The 25,660-nt window shown below is 38.4% G+C and overlaps 1 protein-coding gene across 1 annotated transcript; it reads right to left on the bottom strand.

Moving 5' to 3' along the window:
* Nucleotides 1-1,386: 1,386 nt before the first annotated feature.
* On the bottom strand, nt 1,387-21,196 carry LOC139944510 (transmembrane protein 130-like). Its single transcript, XM_071941551.1, has 9 exons — nt 21,075-21,196; nt 18,404-18,601; nt 13,485-13,643; nt 12,270-12,602; nt 9,010-9,212; nt 7,023-7,164; nt 6,277-6,361; nt 5,372-5,586; nt 1,387-3,970 (listed from the first exon to the last, which is right to left on the bottom strand). The coding sequence occupies exons 3-9, from the start codon at nt 13,582-13,584 to the stop codon at nt 3,720-3,722; spliced, it is 1,329 nt and encodes a 442-aa protein (XP_071797652.1). The 5' UTR covers nt 13,585-13,643; nt 18,404-18,601; nt 21,075-21,196; the 3' UTR covers nt 1,387-3,719.
* Between the last annotated feature and the right edge of the window lie 4,464 nt (nt 21,197-25,660).

Here is a 25,660-nt window from a genome sequence, read left to right as displayed (position 1 = left end):
GGGATTCCAACCTTTTCTCATAGAAATGACGTCATTATTTTGGCCCAATACGTCGATGATACTGGGGGAAAAATTGCGGAGTTCAAATTTGATTGCCGAAAATCAGATGGGTCGAAATTTAAAAATATTCCACGGCACGTGGACATTGTTTCGTTTATGGGTCAAAAAATGTTAAGGAGCTGACATTCTTGGTGTTCTACTGATACTTTGATAGAACCCAACACATTTTCCAAGCTTGACAGTTTTAAAACACCACAGACTTTCCTGTATTTTGGATGTAAAATAATAGGAATTTAGTAGTAAAATAAACATACTCGCACAAGGTAGGCCGTCTATTTAACTATCGTCACAATTTAACTTTTGATCGTTTCTGTTGTCTTTTTTTTTGTATCAAAAACTATCGGATTTCTAAAATTTAAGACACAATAGTCTTATGAAAGATATGAGGGTAAAAAAAAAAAAGTTTTTTTAACCTGCAAGCTTTTTGGGTGAAGCATTTCAACAACAAATCGTGTTCATGTACCGGTACTTTACCTGTAACCGATAGGAATTATATTCAGCAGTGTTACTAGGCCCAGCAAGGAAGTAACTGCAAGGTTTTTAACACTTGCAATGTAGTCTTTATCTTTGTTTAAAGACACTGGACACCTTTTGTAATTGTGAAAGGCAAGTTTTCTCAATTTGTGTATCCAAACATGCATCAAATAATGAGTTGTTGAAAATTTTGACTCAATTTGTCATCTCACAATGAGCTGACAAGAGCTCTCCATTGCTCGTTACCAAGTAAGTTTTTAAAGTAAAAAATATGTTTGAGTAATTATCAGTAGTGTCCAGTGCCTTTTAAAGACAATGGACACTATTGGTAATTACTCAAAATAATTGTTATCATAAAACCTTTCTTGATAACGAGTAATGGGGAGAGGTTGATAGTATAAAACATTGTGAGAAACAGCTCCCTCTGAAGTGACGTAGTTTTTGAGAAAGAAGTAATTTTTCACGAATTTGATTTCGAGACCTCAGATATAGAATTTGAGGTCTCGAAATCAAGCATTTTCATTATTATCTTGCAACTTCGATGACCGATTAAGCTCAATTTTTCACAGGTTTGTTATGTTATGCATATCTTGAGATACACCAACTGTGAAGACTAGTCTTTGACAATTACCAATAGTGTCCAGTGTCTTTAAAGTTATTGGCTGTCACTTGATATTAAAAACAGCAGAGGCTCGTTCTTAGGCCTGCCCCCTCTATAATATGAAACTTTGGGGTGACAGCTTGATTTGTAGACGTTAAAACACTATTTAATGTTATTTGATACATCTGTTAAACGGTTACAAATGTTAAAAACTAAATGAACTAAGGGGACAAAGCAGTTATTTGTTTCCTTCTATTGCAATGAAGCTGCACAGTTTAGTTTTTATTAAAGATAACCAAATACTTAACACATTGAGTACGGTATTTAACAACAAATTATCAACCAGAAATTGATAAATAAAAAAATTAAATCATTAAAATGAACCCCTGTGTTAATGTCATTATGAGTGCAGTAATTAAAACATCAGAAAATAAAGTTAAACGTACATTTAATAGTCAATCAAAGTCAATATATGGGCAGAACCCAATCATGCATTCTGCTAGATAGAGCAGTATGTGAAGTCAGAGTAGCTAAGGTGTTAAATGAACATTACACAAATGGTTTTTGCTAAAAACAGTTGCTTGCAGTGTAAGCACTTTATGTAATCCACCATATACATTAACTGTAATCATTTTCTCTTGCTCAAAACTCATGTTCCGGTCGTACAACAAATATAACATGGTTTATTTCGGGTGACTAGTCGATGAGCTCCCCTCGGTATTGGAAGAAGTTTGTCAACTTCCAATACCTCGGATAGCTTATATCGACTAGTTACCCTCAAACCATGTTACATTTGTATATTATACTTACTGAAGTCTTAAGACATCACTTGACAAAATACAGACTTTACCAAAAACGAATACAACAACAAATAAATTACAAATATTTATATTCTTATAACAAAAATTAAACAAAAATTAAGTGAAATACAAAACAAACAAATTTCAATAACTACACAAACGTTATTAATAAAGGTTCAAGTGGAGCTCTTGAAAATGTTTTTGTTCAAATCAGGATGAATCAGTCTTCCTTTGACTTATTTTTGCAAACAAAAAATAATAAATATAAATTATTAAACAAAAAGAAGAATGTATCTTTACTCTTCTTCGTAGCAGTCTTTGACTAATCAGAGCACAGAATCTGCGTTTTGGTAAATAGTAAAACATCTGCATTGATCTTCGAAAAAAAAGAAGTATTAAAAGTGTATTGCACAAGGAATTAACAACCACAGAATTTAAGAACAGTTCTGCATGGATTTGCAGAGGCTGCAGGAATAACTGTATCTAATTTAGTGTCATTTGAACTGAAATGCATAGTAATATTATTCATATAATACTTAATAATAATGCTTAATAATATGAAGGTAATACATAAGAAGCATACAAGGTGGAGCACGTTTTTTAAATATTTACAGCTGTACATGTATTTTATGTACACAATGAATAAACCATGCAATAATATGGATACACTTGGCACATTTGTTGAAAATGCTATCAAAAACTTACATTGCAATATTAATTTCAGCTATTGAAAGTGTACAATCCTATTTAGACAAGTTAAAAAAATCAGTAAAATACTTATACCCAAAATATAATTTGAAGTTTACACCAAGACCTACAGTCCTTGAAGTGGGAAGATCAAGGACTGTCGGAACCTCTTCCTTTCTTAAGGGTTGCTCACTAATATCAACATTTTCACAAGTGTACAAATCAAACGCTGGATTTTTCCCCAAATTTGTCTCATGCCAGCAATAGACATAATTTGTCACGTGAATCATATTGGAAACTAACAAAAGCAAGCAATGTGCAAGAGCTTCAGACATACAAATAAGTGTTTAATTTATAGTAGGCTCATGAAAATGTTGATAGTTGTGAGTGACCCCATTAAGCATTTAATCAATGCCATAAGGTTAAAGAATGATGAAATAGTATAAAATGCGGACCTATGTACATGCGACGCGCGCTGTGTAGACAAAATAGTGACCTCCATTGACCAGCACAATATGTTCTTCTCCAGTGACATCTTGTGCATCACATGAGGTCTATTAAATAAAGAAATTCACAGGGCTATTCAGTCCCTTGATGGCTAAGCTCAATATACTTTCCTGTTTCTCAGAATCATAGGGTAATGCTAAGAGACTTTCAACACAGTCCACATTCTCAGGCGTGTCGTGGCTAAGCTGTCTAGTTCAATACCGGACCCAAACTCTGGTATTGTCAGCAGCAGAGTGTTGGTTGGATTCCTGGTCATGACACTTGTGCCCTTGAGCAAGGCACTCAACCATAATTGCTTTGCAAAAAGTTGTTAAGGTTGTTCGTTCTGCTCCACCAACCAGGCTCCTTTATTAGATGATACCCATTCCTACATCCTTATTGACTGATAAGGGGGTAAACCCTGGTTCAGCCCCAGGAGTAGTTGCAATGTGCCGATGGTGGCAGTTGATTTGGGTCGATAGCCCAAATCAGTTAAATGTAGCTCTCACCTAGAAGTGGCCATCCGGCCTTGTGAGTTTGGCAATATCTCTTAAAAAAACTGAAAAAAATACCCTTCCTTTTAGCGAGACTTGTTAAGACAGTCTGGTTCATCATAACATCCGGTTTTTGTTTGAGTCTTGGGCAAATGGTATGTCTTCCCGACTTTCGTATTCCGACTGTATCAGCAAGCTCCTGCTTGGCTTACGGCGTACAAAATTCTGGAAGTCAAAGTTGGCCACCTCAACGTGTTTATTTGCCTCTTTCCTGACGTAGCTGGTCAAAACGACAATACAGATTAAGCAGAATGCGATACCAACCAAGATGCCAAGGGTAAGACCAGTTGCTCTCTGGGGAACCATTGCTGTAGAAAATCAACATAGTAGAAAGATATGTTACAGTTTCCAGTATAGAAAGGTTGCAATAGGATGTAATTAAGTTACAATCAAAGTCGCATGTGAAAGTTTCAGCTGCATACAGTGTCACCTTCTGTGAAAACAGCACCAAACTGTCACAGTATTTTCACAAGAATGTTAAATCCATTCACATTTATAGGGTATAGGGTGTCGTGGCCGGCAAACAATCTCTGGTGTTTCTGTTCAGCATAGTTTGGGTTCGAGTCCCGGTCGTAACACTTGTGTCCCTGAGCAAGACACTTAAACTATAAATGCTTCTCTCCAACCCGGGGGTAAATGGGTACCTGTGAGGACATAGATGGTTCTTGTGATCGATTTAGCATAGTGCGCTACAATGTAACATTTGGAAGCACAGCCTGTATACTCCCTAGGGAGCTGAGATGGTTTAAGGAATGGTTTTATGAGATGGTTTTAGCGATGTGACAGCAGGTACCAACCAACCCCCATCCGTGGCCATAGCAGTGTCGAAAAGACACCAAACAACAAAAGTCTAAGAAACGATTCATGCATTGAGTCCTGGAAGAAAACATTGTTCAAGCTTAGTCAGTCAACTCCTTCAAATCCCTCCTTAGTTGCCGTCCTCTTTCGCTCTCTTTCTCACCCGCTGCGTTTATGCCAGTTTGGGTTTCTGTGACGTACTGATACAGATACAGATACATTGATCGATTCACAGAATTCTTCAAAAGACAGTCAGAGCATACTTACCGAACTGTCAAGCAGAACCAATAAAAACAAATATTAATAATCCTTAAATAGCGCATTTTACAATAATCGTATCAACGCGTTTTACGATAGTGCCCTGGTCATAGGGCCAATAACATCCCTAGATTAGATTAGATTTTTTATTCGTCATGCCCAGCATGAAAATCACTTTCTCGAATTTGCACATTAAAATACAGTCATTAAAAATAGCACAAAACACATGAACCGTAGACATGAAAACAGCAACAATATAATAGAAATATCACATTGCACAATCACATCCCTACTAATGTTTCACAGTATATAACTTGGGCAACAGTTTATATCACTCAAAAGACTTTTTCATTCACAATATTAACTTCTACTCTTGCAGGTACCCATTTATACCCCTAGGTGAAGAGTAGCAATTATAGTAAAGTATCTTGCTCAAGGACACAAGTGTCACGACCGGGGGACCGAGATTTGAACCCCTACTCTGGTGACTTAGCACCAGAACTTGAATTTGATGTTTTTTACCACTCGGCCATGACACTCTACAAACTGGCTCTTCTCAGAGTAACCACTACTCCCAAAAGAAATTTTGACATGGTGTTATTGCAAACCTTACTTACTTAGAACCTTCATTTTACATTTGTACACATACTTACAGATTGACTTGACATTCTTGTAGGTCTGGGAGAAGCTGACTGCATTTTGTGCGTACACCCCTACACTGTAGGTCCTTGTATCATTAAACTGTGGATAAACCTCTAGCCTGGTTCGATTCGCCAGAACTACTCGTTTACATGGATGAGTAGTGGAGAGGGTTAGTGGATAAGGATCAGATTTTTCCACCACGAACCAACACAGAGATATGGGTAGGCTGCAAAGAGGAGGGAAGGGAGAGATATGTTTTAAAAGAAATGATATTCACCCATTTACCCCATTTATTTTAGTGATAAATTGATAATTATCACAATTATTGATTAGTTGTTTTTTTTGGGTGCAAATAGCAGACCTCAAAGCTTTTTGTGGCCTAGTGGTTTAGTTCAACAGATCCAAGCTCTGGTGTTGTCAAAGTCAGCAGCAGAGTTAAAGACACTCGATACTATTGGTTATTGTGAAAGACCAGTCTGCTCTCTTGGTGTATCTCAACATATGCATACAAAAAAAACATGTGAAAATTTGAGCTCAGTTTGGTCATCGAAGTTGCGAGATAATAATGAAAGAAAAAAACACCCTTGTCACATGAAGTGTGTGCTTTCAGATGCTTGATTTCGAGACCTCTAAAAATCTAGTTCTGATTTTTGCAGAGAGATCATAAAAAATGTTGAATAAGCTTCCTGTTCAGATCAGAGATGTCAGCTCACTCGCCTCATTCAAGACATTCCTTAAAGCTCACCTGTTCCAGCAGTTTTACTAACCATTCAACTTTGCCTCAGCGCCTCAGAACAAATTTTTGACGCTCTACAATTGACCTTTGATTGATTGATTGATTGATAGGTAAGTCTGCTGGCACCTAGTGTTCCAATTTTTTTTATTGTAGTTAAATTACAATAGCATTTATTCCTACCTAGCATTGCAAACTATTTCATAGCGGTTTTTGGTTCCAACTTCCACATCAGTCGCTCCATGAATTCTCAGATTCCTGATTGCATCTACAGTGGGACAAAACACAACAAAATAAATCTCAAATTTGAAAACTGAATTTACAAACATTATAACTTAAATTGTTGCTCAATTAACTTGATAAATGTAGTTTAGTGTATTACTCGCAGTTAATAAACAATTTCAGGCTAAATTTCACAATGCATCATAGCTTAAAGGCAGTGGACACTATTGGTAATTACTCAAAATAATTATGAGCATAAAACCTTACTGGGTAACAAGTAATAGGGAGAGGTTGATAGTATAAAACATTGTGAGAAACGGCTCTCTCTGAAGTGACGTAGTTTTCAAGAAAGAAGTAAATTCACACAAATTTGATTTCCAGACCCCAGAATTAGATTTTGAGGTCTCAAAATCAAGCATCTGAAAGCACACATCTTTGTGTGGAGAAATGAGGTAGCTGCTATAACAACCACAATTCTCTTCAACATACACATCGTAAGGACATCCTACTTTTGATAAAAAGAATCTTTCAAGCGTGGTCATCGCTACCCTTGTAAAACATTTCCGCTCTGTAATTTTCAATTTATGTCACTTCCTCAGGCTCCGTTTTACGAAAGGTCCATTTGTATGGGCCACTCAACGGTTAAGTGCATTTGTGCAAGTAATAGATTTTGATGGAAGTTGATCTCACATTACATGAACACTTACCCATCGTCTGTATTCTGTAAGTCACTGTTCCCTTTTTAGTAGTCTCTCCCAATAAAGATTTGCGGTTGTTGTAGAAGATGGCAGTAATGTTAACAGTTATGCTATAATTCCCATGTCTCGTGTACTTGTGTGAATTCAATGGCTGCAAAAAAAAGGGATAAGCTTTAAGTTCAGTGTAGTCTTGGTTTAGCGTAACTTTGCAGCATACATGTAGTCCCCGAAATCGCAACATGAAATATTGTCTGCATCGCAAACTACTGGAGAAGACATAGTATTACACAAACATCTGATTCAAAATCTAGATAAATAATCTTGCCCAGTCTCTCAGAATCAGCCTCCCAAACAGTCTATGTAGCCCCCTCTACTGGTGACATACAAAAAAACAACAATGAAATTCATTCGCTCGACCCCAGCGGCCCTGGTCCATACAGGACAGCTGGGATGGGCTAATCAGGTTGGGCAGATTTTTGAGCAGGAAGTACGTCATGCGTGCAGTGTGTGTGTTGGTGAGTGTGATGCATGATGGGACTGAGCATTAACCAATGAGCACGCTTGATACGTTTGCCTTTAACAAACGTGCTAGGGATGAAGGAATGAAGTTCAGTGCTATTTATAGTGCATGCAGATGACCCTTTGTGATGGTGTTAAGCACTTACTAGAAACCACTAACACCACAGGGACAGTTACAAGTTTTGCTAAGCAGAAAAAGGTTACCAGCCAAGGTACCATGTGACTGGTTCCCTGCTAATTTACTTACCTGAATGTTAGTTTTATTAAAACCTCATATTAAATTGGTTTAAAATGTCATTTCTTGATACTCTTTGAGAGTGATATTTGAAACATTTTAAAAACATCATTAGATGATTACTTGAAACAAGGCATCATTAATGGCATTTGGATTTATCAAAAATTTACTCTGGAAGGAGTGTTAAACACAATGGCATTTCACACCATTAAAGCGAGAGATAATAGACTCACAATTGTTTTCTCAGTTCAGTTTCATAAGATAAAGACTGTACTTATTGGAAAGAGAGTGCTTTAGTGGCTATGATCATGGGGGTATTAATTGAAACTGAAACCACACTTCCTATTGCCCAATGTGAAACCTACGTCAAGAACTCCTTCCTTATCAGAACTAATTCAGGTCAATCACAGATATTAAACCCAACCATACTGACCACATTTCGCCTTGTAAATGAAAAACACACCTTGCACAAGAAGTTCCTCCCTTTTGCACACAGATTTTTGGGGACTTTTTCTATTGTTGTTCTATTATTCCCTTTCTATAGAATCACTTAGTGGGGACCCAGTTTAACAATGAAAAATGCTTTGGGTTTCATTGTGTTTAAAAGTTCCCACATCTCTGGGTATGCCTACCCTTCAACAAACCTTAGATTTTGTTTCGTATCGGGGAAAAAAACACATAAAAAAAAAAATTGGCTCCTACACTAGTCACCAAAGTTGTCGCAGCACTTGCACTGATTTCCCTTTTTACACCTGGACTTGAATTACGCAGAGGTCAGCCATAAGCCATTTTGAGAATATGATGGACACATTACTATAACACTATTTGTTTTGGCCAAATTTGTCTGTACTGACCCCTGGCACGCAAGTCACACGCGGCGACAGTGTCACGCTCACCATTTTGGTGGTCAATTGGTTTACATGTAAATGTCGCGTCGCCTAAAATGCGGACTTCACTGAATTACGCATAGTGACTTTGCCCACCAAAATGGCACATCTAAGATTATTCAGATTATTGTGATGATGACGTCAGGTGAATTGGGTCAATACAACCAAACCAAACAGTACACTCCTTTAGTGGCCACCATTCCTCGAAAAGGCTTATGAAGGCTATGGCCTCTGTTGCCCCTGGTATTGGCCTTGGTGCCCCTTCAAAAGTTTATCATAGACCGATGGAAGTGCCCTTTGTAAAATGAAAATGGTCTTGCCCATTCAGAGATGAAATTCCAGGTCTGTTACTCACCTCATCCAGACCTACTTGTGTAGACCCGTCACCAAACACCCAGTCATACATCAAGACTGCTCCTTTAAAATAGTCACTTGGGTCGTAAATATTGACGTTCATGTCAACAGACTGGTTGGTGGCTACCAAGGTGCAGGATTCTTTAGCGCTGGATGAATTGCAGAATGCTCCTGGTGATATGCTAAGATTGGCATTGATAGTATCTGTAAAACGAAAACAAAAGAGTTTTTAGTTTAATAGATTTTAAATTTGCATCGGGATAAAGAATATAAATTTTTGTTTTTACCCATATACACCGATGTGTGTTTAGCACTGTATAGGCGTACTCAGTACTTTAAGACAAATTTTTTAGTTAAATGCAAGTTCGCCCAAAAACAAGGCTAAAAGCCACTCTAGGTAAAGGGCTACAAAGAAGAAAACATAGAAATGCAGAAACTCAGTGGAGCTGAAGGTAGGAATTGATATATTCCTCTAACCCAAGTTCCGTGAACAAAAAATCACAGACATACAATATACATTACATATTACTTGGGTGAGATTCAAACTCATGACCTTTGCAATTCAAGAGCAGTATCATACCAACAAGTTTTTTAGTTGTAGTAAAGAAGCATCAAGAAAGATTTGGCAATAGGAAGTCCCAACAACTCATTTTTATAAAAGTGAGGAAGTATTTTGTGCAACATGCATTTTTCATCACAAGGTGAAAAGCGGTCAGTGTGGTTAGGATTAATCTGTATTTGGCCAGAATCAGTTCTGATAAGGAAGAACTGTATGACGTAGGTTCTCCATTAGGTAATTTATAATGGAGGAAGTGTGGTTTTAGTTTCAATTTATACATGTTTGTAATTCGATAGGGTCTCCATGCAATGTTCACACTTTTCAATAAATACAGTCTTTATCTTGTGAAACAGTGTAAACAAAGATATGATTCTCTGACATTGTAATAATTATAATAAACATCATTTTAAATATACTCTACTTAGAAAACTAAATCACAGCGCTTACAAAATTATTGTATTTCACGTTAAAATTATGTGAACAATTATGTTTTGCTTGACATTTTAGTAACATCAAAGTACATGTATTGGTATGTAACAAATGTTGTACAGATGCGTTTTCAGTTCACTGATTTTCTATGAATCAATTAAAACAGAATAAAATTTTACCTATAGACTAACAGTTAGACTCCATGCAGTATGGAATATGTTATGTTGTAAAACATACAATGATGTTTCACGTTTCAAGTGTCACTTTAAAAGGGTATCAAATAAATTGAAATGTTATACCATTTGAACACTCTCTACCCCATTTCATACAGGCTGTATCAGTTGTCAAATGAATTCATCACAAAACTGGATTTGACGTGCGGCCCCCTTTTAAATCAGCTACTTCTACAAGGTCAAACTTTGCATTAAAAACCTTAGCTTGTTATCAATAATAAAGAGAAATTCATAAAAACCAGTAGGTGATCAAGCTGGCTCAGCAATGGTTTCTTTCCCTGCCTTTAACCTCTGTGGATCCCGGTCCGAATCTCACCTCAGAATGGAGCCTTGCATGTGCAATGGGTTTTTCAGTCCCTACCTTGTGTGGACCCCCCCCCCCATTGGAATTTTCCTCCCACATCAAAAACTTAACATTTCTTTTCTCACTCGCTCTCCCACATCAAAACATTAACATTTCTTTTCTCACTCTCTCTCCCACATCAAAAACTTGACATTTCTTTTCTCACCCTCTCTCCCACATCAAATGGATGTATTAATACAAAATAAACAATTAAAAAATACCACAATTTTGGTGGTTAATCACAATGAGTCACCACACATGGATTTCTTTTTTTATAGATAAAAGGGTTTTAGTTCAAGGGTGCAGGAGACACAAGTTCTATTGTGCAGTGCAGTTTATTTTACACTATAATACATGTATGAACAAGGAAGGACAAATTCCAGCAGTAGTCAGATACATTGTGATTATGTGTACATTACTGATCATAATCACAAACATGATTAAAGGAACACATTGCCTCGGATTGGACGAATCTGTCTATGAAAAGCGTTTGTAACTAAGCTTGGGCGATATCGATTTATTTTATTCACGATATATCGCCGACAATATATCGCGATTCATTAAATTTGACATCATCAGTCTTCAAACTCCAGGTGAAAGTTGTAGAAGAGACAGTCAAAGCATAAGAGAGGTGTTCTAATGACCTATTCTTCTGGTTTTACTCAAAACCTATGGGGTGCAAGATGTCTCAGCTAGCAAATACATCGTGATATTGCGATATTTAATCGATATTGCGATATATCGCGATATATCGATATTTTGATTAAAACCAAATCGATCCGATATCGAAATCGTTTCCAAATTAATATCGCGATATTCGATAATATCGTGATATCGCCCAAGCTTATTTGTAACTGTTAGTTATAAAATGCATAATGTTAGAAAGATGTTTTAAAAGTAGAATTTAATGTTCCACACAAATATGCCTCGAAATTGCATGGTTTCTCTTGCACACCATTTCGTGGAGTCAAGTTTTTGACTCCATAAAATGGCCGACCGCGTTAGTTTGCAAAGTAAAAAGAAAACCACGCAACTCGAGGTATGTTTGTGTGGGTTAATTACATTCTTCTTTTAAAACTTCTTTCTAACCACATCGATTTCACAACAAACAGTTTCAAATGCTTTTCATGGACCAAGTAGACCAATCCAAGGCAACGTGTTCCTTTAAACATGGAGAGTTTGCTAATAGCTACACTGTTTACCATTGATACCATAAGGTATAGGGTATTACAGTGCTTTTCTTTTATTCCACTGTCTGGCATTCATGATAAATAGTGAGATGAAGTTAAAAATAAACCCATTAATGGGTCCAATTGATAAATCCACTAAATAGTGAGAAATTCATGTGTCAAATGATCTGTGGATATTATTGTTCAAATTATTTTTTTTTCAAATGGCTTAAGGGATTTGTGAAAAATTTATTTTGTGCCACCAGCACTTAGCAACTGCAATTTATTTACATTTTTAAAATCAATCTTAGCTCTTTGTGAAATCGGCCCCCTAGTCAATCTTTCTAGGTACATTTTGCTTGGTAAAACTACCCAAGAGGCATGGTTAAGTTATTAGCCGGTCGGGAAAGTTACCCAGGCGGTTCGCACTGGACTTAAAATTGGTAAGTTACCTATTGGCTCAGTTAGTTTGCCCATGGTTTTCCCAAACTAAGCCCAGTGTGAATAGGGCTATAGAAAAGCTCTTACCTGTTATTACAAACTCTGATGTGTTTACTGCAATGAGACGATACAAAATAAATTCCCAAATGCTGACAGTAACTTTCAGCGAGTGTCGCCCTACGTCTTCTGGACAAGAGTAGACTTGTGTGTAGTTACACGTTAGGTTTTGCTTCATGTGAACGGTTTGTTCCATCCCGCAGATTGTCTGCTCCCAGGAATAATCATATAAAGTCTTTTCCTGGTGTAGAGTGGGCAGTCGTTCATCTTTCTGGCCCAAGAAGCTGAGAGTTGCTCTAAATGTTGTGTTTGAACCGAGAATTGTTGGCCCATCATTAGTTACCACCAGTCTGGCCTCGAAACCTAAATAGGAAAGGACGGAAAATTTAAATATAAAACTGTCCACATATATATCTGTATCTCTTTGTAAAGTTCTGTTATAAACACTACATGTAAATCATCAAGGTGTTATTTATATAGATCACTGCGCAATATAAATGTCTGTAATATTATTATTATAATTACAGGGAAAAATATGTGCTCAAGCTGAAACTTTGTATGTATTCAAGCTGGGATGCGTAATTTGCTCCGTCCCCCACGAGCCTGCCTGGAAGACAAGGTCCACTATTAAAGCATGACCTAGAGGCAGCGCCCTTGCCCGACTGGGTTTGGGGCCTGGAACACAGCCTGGACTTGGTGCAACGACGTCTTCCTCGCGCACGGCAAATTCAAAAAATTTAACATCCCGTTCTAAAGACTCCATCAAATGTCAAATAACGTCACATCCCTTAAGCAAGACACTTAACCATTGCTTCGTCATTCGAATGGGACGCAAAGCCGTTGGTCCTGTGTGTTGTGTTGTAATTGATATGGGCTGTGTTTAAAAATGAGAGGCCGTACAAAATATGCGCCGTATAACAATAATAATAATAATAATTTTGAGGGCTAATCATCCTTACTCGCAGCTTAGAGCTGAATTGCAAAGGATGCGGCTACATCGTGTTCGAGAAGCAGGCATGCCAGCCACATCAACCCATTATGACCGTGGAGCACAGCCAAAATCAAAATGTTTAAAGTATATAAGACTTCAATATTCTATTATTATTTTATTTTCGTACGTAACTTTAATACTCAGGTGTTCCTGGACAAACACTTCATCTCTAGTTTCTCTTCTCTTCTTCCTCTTTTGGGGGCCTAAAAATAAAAAAATAAAGAGCAAGAATATTTTCCCTAAAGAAAACTTACAACTGACTGCATGATACCGGTTGGATGACTGTATTACAGTAACAGCAAAGAGTGTGATCAGTCGCTCCATCAGTCCCTGCTTGATGGACCCACCAATCATCTTGTTGGTGTAACCACTGACTCACTGTAGGTGACTGCTATGTTTTTACTGATGTTCCTCTGAGGAAATAAAATAAGTTGATACAAATAAACAACTATAATAGACATCTGTATCTTCAAAAAAGTCTTTCTCTTTAGCCCAATAAAGAGAAAAACCACCTCTTTACTCTTAGCATAGAGCCTCTATGCTCTTAGTACTTACAAATAATACTTTTAAGTACTTGTCCTGCACATAATATCTGGTTGTATTTTTGTTTGTGAGAAGTGTACTAGCTGAGCAAGTTGCTTACCAACCAAAAGGACCAATATTCAAATCTGAACCTGTTCATGGCCTGATTTGTTTATCCTAGTGGAGTCTTTCTGGAACGATATTGACAACACAACACAACACACGTCAACGTGCATACTGATGTATCAAAAGCAGTCAAGTGTAACCAAATAATGGAAAGAGGGGTAGAAAGTAAACAGCAAAAGCAAGGGACGGACAATGAAGGAGAAGAAAAAGGGGATATAGGGAAGGGGGCAGGTTTAACCACACAAGGTTGGACACAAAAGAGACTATGTCATGACATTCTTCCTGTTCATCCATGGCCATAGGTAGGAAGAGGGAGAAACTTCTTCTTTATTTCTTCTTGGATCCTAAGAACATGGGGTTGATAACATGGGGACGGAAGGTCTTTATTATCCACAGTTTATCCCTACTCAGATGAACAGTCTGTGATTTCCTAGTGCCTAAAATGGCCTGTAAAATCATGTCAGAATTGGAGTGATTAGACACAACATCAAAGGTGGAAAAAGAGAGAAACTTGTTCTTTGCTTCTTGTTGGATGTTGAGAACATGGTGTTGAATGATTTGGAGGTGCTTTAATATCCACAGTTTATCCCCACTCAGATGAACAGTCAGTCTGTGATTACCTAGTGCCTAAAATAGCCTGTAAAAATGTGTCAGAATTGGAGTGGTTAGAAACAACATCAAAGGTGGAAAGAGAGAGAAACCTCTCCTTCTTGGATGTTCAGACCTTAGAGAGATGAGCCTTTAGGTTGAATGGTGTGGAGGTCTCCATGGTTGATAGATGTAGAAGTGTGCAAGACTTGCGCCCCACTACAATTTTGAGGATGAGGCGACCAATGATGCAAGTCTATGCCGTTTGATGATGACAACTTGCATTGTGGACAACATATTTTGTCTGAGCATGTACTCAAAATATCAAAATACTAGAGAATGGGAGTTAACTTACTTAGCATGTACTCAAAATATCAAAATACTAGAGAATGGGAGTTAACTTACTTAGCATGTACTCAAAATATCAAAATACTAGAGAATGGGAGTTAACTTACTTTTCTGAAAAACCAATGATTTACTTTTACCATGGAGGAATCAATGTGATGTATACAAAAGTTGCAAGTGCATGGAGTCCATGAACAAATGCAAGGAACAAATGCAAACATGTCAAGTTACATGACTATATGACTGGGCCCAATTTCATAGAGCTGCTAAGCACAAAAATTTGCTTAGCATGAAATTTCTTCCTTGAAAAAAACCCCAGGATTACCAACCAATTTCAATTTCTTGCATATCGCTTATTACTGGTGTTCAGCCATTGTTTGCTTATCCTGAAAACCATATGGAAATTTGTTTGGTAATCCTGTTTTTATCAAGGCAACAATTTCATGCTAAGCAAATTTGTGTGCTTAGCAGCTCTATGAAATTGGGCACAGAAGGGAAACTTGAGCTTGTACAGTATTTGTAGCTTCCTGTGTTACTGTTTCTGTGTCAGTGCAAAAGTAGGCCATATTAAGTTTGTTATTTACAAGTGAATTGCATCACATGGGAAAGGAAAAAAAAACCTAATAACATATGATCATGGTTTTCCTTCTTGATACAGTTCCTCAAATTAGTTGGCCCTAATCTGCTTATTCACTACACTTCTTAAAGACACTGGACTCATTTTTTGGTAATTGTCAAAGACCAGTCCTCTCACTTCGTGTATCTCAGCATGCATACAATAACAAACCTGTTAAATAAATTGAACTCAATTTGACGTTGAATTTGCGAGAAAATGGAAGAAAAAGCACCATTGTCGCACAAGTTGTGTGCTTTCAGATGCTTGAATTCAAGACCACAGCTGAGTTCTCCAATTCAATTCAAATATTTAAGAGAGAAATTACTTCTTAAAAAAAAAACTAAGTTACTTCAGAGGGAGCCGTTCTCACATCTCCATTGTTCATTTTTTATGCTAACAATTATATTTTGATTAATTACCAGTAGTGTCCAGTGCCTTTAAAGGCACACAAAAGATATCATGTATCACATCACGAGATAAGATTTCCATGGACAAGGCCAAATGTGGAAAAGGCTGAGGGGGAAATGTTATTTTGTATAAAAACCATAAGGGCGATTCCATGGTTAGTCGCATTACACTTTTTAGTGTCATTTCTTGATCTTGGTGCTAGTAGTTCTATGTGAGATATTATTTCCACTAAGTTTATAGACTGATTTGTACTTGACACCCAAGGCTTTGAAGTGATGATATTAAAAATGTTGTGGGCGTTGTACTCTGGATGTTATAGCTTTGTAAAAAGCGGTTAGTCGCATTACACAAAAAGGACATGATAAAAAATACACTTGTCTCAATTCAAAAGTTTCCTCAAACTAAAAAACTTGCAAAGGTTTTACTACATTTAGCACACATCTCTTATACATTAGTATCCAACAGGATACTTATAAATAGTCAGCAACTTGAACTTTTAGGTTTACGTGGCAAAACCATGGTTAGTCGCATTACGGTTAGTTGCATTACAGTTTGTCCGGCCACTTAAGCCAAGCCCAATGGAGCCCAAACTGAGTTCTTGTTTGGCAAAATTGGGTTCATTCCTTATCAACAAACAAAATAAATTAATTTCACTTGTTTTTACTAAAATAATGACGCCTTTTCTCTTAAAAATCATAGAAACAAGGCTGAAATGTGTATTTTTTGAAAAGCAAACTTACATTTTTCGGAAATATTATTATTTCCCATTTTACTGACCACCTTTATCTTCAGAGTTGTGCATTCAACATAAAATGTTAAATATCTTGCCGAGTATGTAGAAATTGAACAAAAATAAAATCGCAGATTTATAGTGACTAACATACATGTAACCATGTCCCTGAAAAATCAAAGTTTGGGTTATTGTTTAAAAGTGGACTGTGAATTTAAAATGGCCTTGTTGGTTATCACAGGTTCCTCAATGCAACAAACCATTTGTTTTGTGTCGAAAAAGTGTATAAAACAAAACAAAAAGCCTTCTTGATCACCCATCTCCTCGACTTTACCTGGATACATTTCACTGCATGTTACACCACACACCACTGACCATGCATTGTTACCCTTGCATCACTACCCTGGTTTGTAAGGCAGCATTTTGTAGTTATCATGTTTCTTCTTTCTGAAGGAAAATGGTGGCAAGAGGACATCAGCTTTTTGCTTTTGTTTGCTCTTTTGGGAAATTTTGCTGTGCTCTTCTTGCATTCCTTGCATTTAAACATCATTCTGCTTTTTCAGCCTAGGCAATGGTACAACATGTACATGTCCACAATTTGTGGAGTAAATTAGTTCCGTTACTTCAATTTTCTACTCAAAATTCTCAGAAATGTTGCTTTTCTTTATTTTGTTTCATATGTTAATGATGAAACTAGCTTGGAGTGGCACATGTACAACACATGTTATAGTTTTCAGCATGGAAAAATGCATTGTGGGTAGGGCATGAGTGGCATCTGCAGAGCCCCCGATCTCTTAATTCATGAAATATTGTCCTCATAGTAAGTCAAAACCAAGATATCCAGCTTTGCTGACCTCTTAGTGTCCTCCTCTTGAAAAAAAATTTGGTTAGTCGCATTACATTGGTTAGTCGCATTACCGGTTAGTCGCATTACACTTTTTGATGACTCGTTATTAAAATACACCAACTAGAGTGTTGATTTCTTTACTCATTTCAGACTTGGTAATAAGGGTAGAAGCATATTATGAATTGCCATGAAGATGGTCAGTGGATTTTTCGTGCAATTGAAATAACTTCATCTCTCGGTTAGTCGCATTACGCCCTGTTGAAGCTCCCACAAGTACACTCACATATTGCTTAAATGAGAAACACGAATTAAAATTCATTCTGGATTTTAAATAGTTGTACCTGCTGCTAATCACAACTATTAAAGTTTTGCTGGAAGAACCTTTGTGGGGGACAATATTTAACTTTGAAGAAATCACCTTAATGTGCTCATTTTTTAGGGTCTGTTCACAGCTTGTGCAAACATGAGCTGAATTTTTACAAAATGGTACAGAGTGTGTAAAAAAAGTTAATGTCTGTTTCCTTTCATATGTTAGCTATAACTTTTACGTGGAAAGAAAGTTGTTACACAATTTTTATTTTTTGGTGTCATGTCCATGTTTGCTTGGAATCGCCCACAAGGTTAAACTAGACAGGTCTAAAACTGGATGAAAGTAATGACTCCATAACAGATGCTTTAGTCATAATACGAAATGGTTTCACCATAACTCTATGGTTTCGCCTTTCAATTACGGAAAACTCTGCTGGAAGCCACAGGATGTGCTTAGTATTATAATTAGTCTTCCACCAGCTGCACTACGTGTAGGTAGCAGGTCGCAACACTTCAGCAATAAAAAACACAACACTTCAGCAATATGGCCCCATAACTAAACATGTTTTTAATCTGCTCGGCTTTGTGGACTTAAATTTCTTTTTTTCATTGCCCACCATTAAAATTGGTCACGCTACAAGTACAAGCATTTGTGTAAATCCTCCATGATATAAATACATACCTTCCAAATCAAACTTGGTCTTTATTCAAAATGCTGTGTAGTCTTTCCCCTACGATGGTTCAGTGAATTCCAAATCAGTGATCTTCCAAAGCAACTCCAAACCATAGACATAGCATTGAGGAAATACCAACTGTGCTCCAACACAAGTGCAGGGTTTATTGACATTTAAAGAAATGCACACAGAGCTGTCCACAAGATCTGCAATGAACAAAGAAAGGCAGGCAAATAAACATCAGCATTACATTATGGTTTACATGTACTGTAGTAAACGATTAAATAATCATCTCTCAAACATTTCCCCAGAGGTAAAGCACAAGCTGCCTGGCCTTGCTGATTATATAATAACAACTGCTCAATGGCTTGGTTAACTCTCAAGTTTTCAACTTATAATTGATTTTTATATTATCAGGGCTCAAATTTGAGGGGATAATCCTAAAGACTACACAGGGCTTGTTTATCCAAATTTCTACTGGACCAGATTGTACAAGATTAAAGATGCACTATGTAGTTGAAAATATGGTAGTCACGACTTGACTAAGCAATCAATATGAATATTGACTGCTATGAGGGGCACAGTAATTATAGGCCCTCTGTGCTGTCAAAACCACGACTATGCTCTCAGGGAAACCATGACTATGCCCGCAGCAAAGCTGAGGGCATCATGGTTTTGATATCTCCGAGGGCCTACAATTTATAACATGTGCCTCGATTATTAAGCAGTCAAAGGCCTATTACGAATAATCTTTATTCCCTGACTAGGGTGAAAGGTAGTCTGCAAAGAAAGGTCACAGTTCGCGCCGTGACACACAACGCTAGTCGTACACACGTATTTGAACCATTCAGGGTGGGCACAGTCGATTGCTATGCCCCAGGCATAGTTAACTATGGGTGCGTTCGATAAGCTTCCCTGGGTCGACCTCGCGATGCTCACTCGGTTGGGCCCCTGACAAGACCTAATCGAACGATAACACTTGCCCTCTCGTGGTGCAGACGGCATGCACCTCGGGTCACCCCCAAGTGACCAACTCCACAAGCAGGGCATTGGGGGCTGATCCGGGTGAGCCCCTGGAATGATGTCAATTCGAACGTATAGGGGCAGACCAAGGTCGACCCAGGGAAGCTAAACGAACGCACCCAGTGATGTCATCTTGATAGAAGAAGGGGTCCAAGCTATTTCCATGACTCCATATTTAACCAATCAGGTAGAGGATTCTGAGGTAAAACTGCGACTACAACACTAGTCCGAATCGCGCAGGCTTACCATAGAGGAAGGGCTTACTATGGTTATGAAGTCATGACCAATTGGACTTTCGTGTATTGACTTAAATACAGTGGACACTATTGGTAAATGTCAAAGACCAGTCTTCTCACTTGGTGTATCCCAACGTATGCATTTATAAAATAACAAACCTGAGAACATTTGAGCTCAATCGGTCATCAAAGTTGGGAGATAATAATGAAAGAAAAAACACCTTTCTCACACGGAGTTGTGCGCTTTCAGATGCTTGATTTCAAGACCTCAAATTCTAAATCTGAGGTCGTGATATCAAATTCGTGGAAAATTACTTCTTTCTCTAAAACTACGTCACTTCAGAGGGAGCAGTTTCTCACAATGTTTTTAATCCTACCTCCATGATACTATCGACCTCTCCCCATTACTTGTTACCAAGTAAGGTTTTATGCTTGTAGTAATTTTGAGTAATTACCAATACAGCAAAAGAGACACCAGCTAAAACAGCAGGAGTTAGAAAGGATAAAACACAGAGAAATATGGCCACACTCGTAATCAAGAGAGGTTTTATGATAATAATGATTTTGAGTAATTACCAATTATAGTTAGTTGCGATTATGTAACCCTCCTCTCGACGGCCGCACAGGCCGGTCGTGAGGAGGGTTATGCGGCCGGTCGGGAGGAGGGTTACTTTATCGCAACTACATACAATAATAGTGTCCACTGCCATAAAACTAGCAATAACTGGGGAGCAACTTTATTCAAGATTATTTTGTAACAGGGACTGACATTTCAAGTAAATGGTTAGAAAGGCACTTTATAAGTTTAACAAAAATACGACCGAGTAATATCTTAAACAATAACTATTTTTTATACCGTTTGGTAAGCAAATTCATTTAATATATCATTATCACTAGGCCTGGATAACTTTCCGTATGGCGCCACCACTTTTTCACTCATTTCTATAAAAAGGGATATCTCATTGTGGTAAATTAGATGCTATTATTTCATATCGAATGAAAAAGTGGTGGCGCCATACGGAAACTTTTCCCTAGGCCTATCACATTCAGTTGAGATTCATACAAAAAAAAATAAAGGGGAAAATGTTGGCTTTTTTGTACCCTCCAAGTCACAGTCCAAAAAGTTATCTTTAGGTTCCAAAAGGAGCCGTTGATATAGTGTGGAAGTCGTGTGGACAGACCCGCATGACACATATCATAACTGGTCAATGGGACTTTCTACGTACGACGACAGCACTACGAGTCCCACGCAAAATGGCAATGAGGCAACACTCACGAATCACATGATTTCATTATTGTCCTTGCTCATTTAAAACAAAGCTTTAAAAGTATAATTTCCTCTTCTATAAAATCATCTTACCCCCATCAACTCACTGTTTTGTTTTAGAACATCATAAATATTATTTTGTCTACTACTTACGTGCAATTCTTCGGCACCTTCACCTCCTCCCAGTAGGCTACGTGATGTTTACAAATTACGTAGGGCCTATGCATACCATTTGCCGTCAATTCACCGTCAACCCACCGTCAACTCGCTGACCGCAAACCCACCGTCAACCCATCGTCAACTAGTTTACCGTCAAACCACCGTCAACTACATGTAGCTTATCGAAAAAAATTCATTGGCGTTTCAAAGAGCTTCAAAACATGGAGAACACAAGAGTGTGAGCTCCATCAAAATTTTGTTTATGCTCCAAATTAGTCATATTATAATTACTAGCGGGATGCCGCGCTTCACGCGGCACCCCGCTAGGATATAAAACCCTTTACACAAATATTTCGAAATGTGGGTGAGGGTGTTATACGCCTCTCTCAATATTTATGCATGGCGTCATAATTCTAACCCAAAATGAAGCTATTTCGCACGTCCACCACTACTTGCAGTGGCTGTACCCACCTCGTTTTGGGTTAGACGACGTACCTTATGCATCTAGAAACTAAACTGCGCCAATAAAGTATCTAAACACTTACAAATGGTCAGATTTATCGGAACCTGAAATAGTATACAACAAAATAATTATTCATTTCTATTCACCGTTAACTTCTGAACATTTTGACACATCTTTAGTTGCGCTACGATGTTGTTGGGTGGATTTGTGGGCACTTGAGTGGCTTTAGGCCAAAAAACAAAAAATTGCAAAAGCCCCTATTCACCCCAATTCCAGAAGGGAACTCGCACAAGCACCACACACAGACAAAATCAAGACAAAAGACACAAACTCGTTTCGTTTACTTGACCATGAAATTTATTGACCGTGTCTATATTGAACTCTAAAACTGCTGATATTCTATCCTCAGTTCTTAGTGTGTCCTCCATCACTGTCCTGAACGCCAAGGAGTCGTCTTCTCATACTCCCAATGAGACCTCTGATCTGTACCTGGTCAATCCCCTGCCATTTCCTGATCAGGAAGCGTCGCAATCCCTCGAGAGTGGTGTAAGGCTTTATGGACTTGTTCACTTTCTTCTGCTGCAGAAGTCACCCTCGGACGGCCACTCCTTGACAGATCGTCCCCATTTCCCTGAGCTTGGTAGTCATTTTATCATTTACTGACTGTCGCTGGTGACGTTGTAACCATGAGCTGCAGCTCCCATCGACATACCGGCTTCTATCAAACCAACGATCCGTCCTCTTTCCTGTTTGATCATTTGAGCCATCTTTCCTGTTGTCTTGAACCACCTTTCCCTATCTCATCATAATCAGGGATTCTGGCTCTTAACCCATTTTGTTGTATGCCTCCCATCTTTGACCCCTTTGCTTGGTTACTGACAATTATTGCTGATGTTCATCACAACCGATTTATCAAACAAGCGACAAAAAAAATCGTTTATAAAAGGTGGGCAAAAGAAACGCTGATCTTACTCGTCACAATACAACGATTTAGCTTGAATAGGGGCTTTTACAACTTTTGAAATTCGACCTTAAGCCACTCAAGTGTCCATAAATCCACTAAACAACATCGTAGCGCAACACAAGATGCGTCAAAATGTGCAGAAATTAACGGTGACTCGAAATGAATAATTATTTTTTGGCATACTATTTCAGGTTCCGATATATCTGACAATTTGTAAGTGTTTAGATACTTTATTGGCGCAGTTTATAAGGCTCCCCCGTGATCCTTATAGGGGTCTAATATGGTGGGCCTCCCTAACGTTACACGTTTTTCAAATCAGCGTTGATAGGTGAAAGTGACCGTTAGCCAGCAATAACTAAAGTTTCTTTTGTACTACACTACCAAAACTTTCTCCACACACTCAATATACATTCATAATGCTTGCATTTCCTTTTTAAAAAACATCGTCAAAAATGACATTTTTACGTCCCACAATACCTAGCGTTGCTACAGCACTATAAGTAAAGCGAGTTTTTGGAACATGCTGTGTGCCACAAATCTAATTTATCTACTGTTTTTTTTTTTCGGGGGGGGGGGGCGGGGGCGGTAAGAGCGTAGGCCTCTTTTTAGTTTATTCTCATCTGAATTGGTCTTGTAAACTTTCTGGTCAATAGGATGCATGTATAACGGGAGCACTTAACGTGAACGTCAAAAAAGTGTTTTGCAGGCAGAGATGCCAAGTCCAGAGGCTAGCTATGTGTGAGATTTTTCAAAGCTCAACCCCCATCCCCCGGAAAAAATTGCCAGTTTAAGAAGGCCTTTTTAAATCGCCGCCCAACCTTTTTTATTTTTTTTTATGTTTTATAAATAAATAAAACAATGTGAAATTTAATTGTGGACAAAAAGTGTCTCAAAATGCATCAAAAACCTCCTCAGAATAATTAAAACTCACTTGAGGTACACAGGAGATGTTGATGGTTAATGTGGAGGTTCGATTGTGTCAGATTATATCCTTCCAAACTTGAAAAAAATAGACTAAAATGATGTCCAAAATCAATCGCTCACTTCTTCTGCCTGTTGTGTCTTCGCTAGTGGAGCGCATTTCAACGAATTTGCTAAAAGAATCGGAACAAACTTGTGCGCAATAAGCGTTTTGCGCTCTGCCGAATTTGAGCTGAACCTACTGGATGAGCAAAAGCGTGCGCAATCTGCAAATTTGCGCTCTGTTTGTACAAATTTTGTACAAAAAATGTCGTTAATTTTTTTTCCCGATCTCGCCCCAATAATGGTTGATGTGCGTGTGAGCGTGAGACAGAGCCCAAATGCGTGAGTCTCACGCCTAATGCGTGAGACTTGGCAGGTCTGGTTTTGTTTTATTGTCACTTTGGGCTTATTGCATCTCGCGAAATTTGAACGACAAACGACACATTTTCTGACCGCGTTCATGTTCACGCTGCTCTAGGAACAAACCTCCATACATCCCATATCTCTGGAACCCTATATCGTACAAACTAAATAAAAACGATAAACTCGTCCCCACTCCTTAATTTTCTCTAACTTATTTCACTTCCAGAAAGCATGTCAAGTCATGTTTAGGGTTTGTTACGTCCAGTTTGGGTCAATAGACAAACTCCTAAAAATGTACCCCATTCAGCCGCACGAGGTCTCTTTTGTTAATATTATCTCCATCAGTAACCAACCCGACGGGCCGATGGCTAAATTAGGCTTCAAAATGGATTTGGCAAAATGTACATTCTGAGACCTGACCGACACACTGCTCTAACCAATTTTGTGAATGGACTTATTCAAAAGGAAACTTAATGTCGTTTTGCTTAACAACTTTGACCAAATGCAAAGCAAAGTTTTTATTTTTTACAGCTTCAAAACAGCCTTTGACGTACGTGTGTAAGTTTCACCATAGAGTAAGGAATGGTTTCACAATTCTACCTCCATGGATAAACTCTGAAACTGCAACATTATACCTCCATGAACAGACCGTATTCTAAAACGATATTCATGTACCCATTTGAGTTTACTGGCAAAAGGTCCAAGGTCACCACCCACTGTCAACCTAAAGTGGTCCCACGGCGACCTTCTTCACCAAGCAACAGGTGGCCTGTCTCAAACCAGACAACACACCACTCACAATACACTGACCAGAATGGCTCTTTGTGTAAGGCCCCCCCCACCCCACCCCCAAAATGTTATTAATTGTAAAGTTCCCTTAGACACCTTCCAACCTATAGCCGGCCCTACCCAATGTTTTCAAATTATTAAGCTTCCGTTTGATCCCATCCTTGTTCATCATGATAATTCTCATGCCGTTTGGAAGTGAATGCTTTTTTATAAATATTCTCCATTTAATCTTTTCAACAAATGAGTCACCCGCAGAAGGATTTCTAGGAAGTCTGATAACAACGTCGACCAGTGGTTGACACATGGTCGCCTGCGAAACATCAATCTACGGTACTTCATCCATTCAATGCAAATTCGGTCAAATTCGTGAGATTGGTTTCGGTTTTGTCCTGGCACCCAGCCTCTTCGACCCTTTCGACCCTGCGCGGCAATGAATGAACCAATCCGGAGAACCATGCTTAGTACAACACGAAAGTAACCTGACCAAAAAGGGCGGATCGAATGGCGGGTGGGCGGGCAAGGGGCAATGAATGAACCAATCCGGAGCACCATCTGCGAAACACTGTCCAATGAGTAGCCTGTCAGAAAGATTTCTAGGAAGTCTGGTAACAACATCGACCAGTGGTTGACGCACGGTCGCCGCCCAAACTTCCTCCAATCACATGACTTGTAAGTGCGAGTTTGGATCCGGGTTTTGCAGACTTGCAACCCGACGTCTGAAACCACACATACGTATTGAACTCCACACACACAACCGTGTTGGATTCCACAAGGATGCCATACCACTGGACCTTCTAATTTTCAATCCAAGATGGCGCAGGTTACGCTTTTAATAGTATAGATTTAACCCACCTGTGACGTCATGCTATCGTTAAATCGCTCCATTATTTTGCACGAATGGCGCGATGTAGGTACAACTATTCACTCATTGTGCAAAGGGCGGGGGGGGGGGGGGTGACTGTCATAATAGAGTTATTAAGGAATATAACAGTAAATTACGTTATTGACGCCAACTTGAGGACCATTTTGTTTTGAACA

The sequence above is a fragment of the Asterias amurensis genome, chromosome 11, assembly GCF_032118995.1.
Source record: "Asterias amurensis chromosome 11, ASM3211899v1".
NCBI classification, from domain to species: Eukaryota; Metazoa; Echinodermata; class Asteroidea; order Forcipulatida; family Asteriidae; genus Asterias; species Asterias amurensis.
This window is presented reverse-complemented; position numbering and strand designations above follow the sequence as displayed.

Coding starts and splice junctions, on each gene's coding strand:
- LOC139944510 (XM_071941551.1), bottom strand. CDS start 13,584: ATGATTGGTGGGTCCATCAAGCAGGGACTGATGGAGCGACTGATCACA. Junction 7,165..9,009: donor CACAAGTAGGTCTGGATGAG/GTGAGTAACAGA, acceptor TTTTTTTTGCAG/CCATTGAATTCACACAAGTA. Junction 3,971..5,371: donor CAAGAATGTCAAGTCAATCT/GTAAGTATGTGT, acceptor GATTTTCTACAG/CAATGGTTCCCCAGAGAGCA.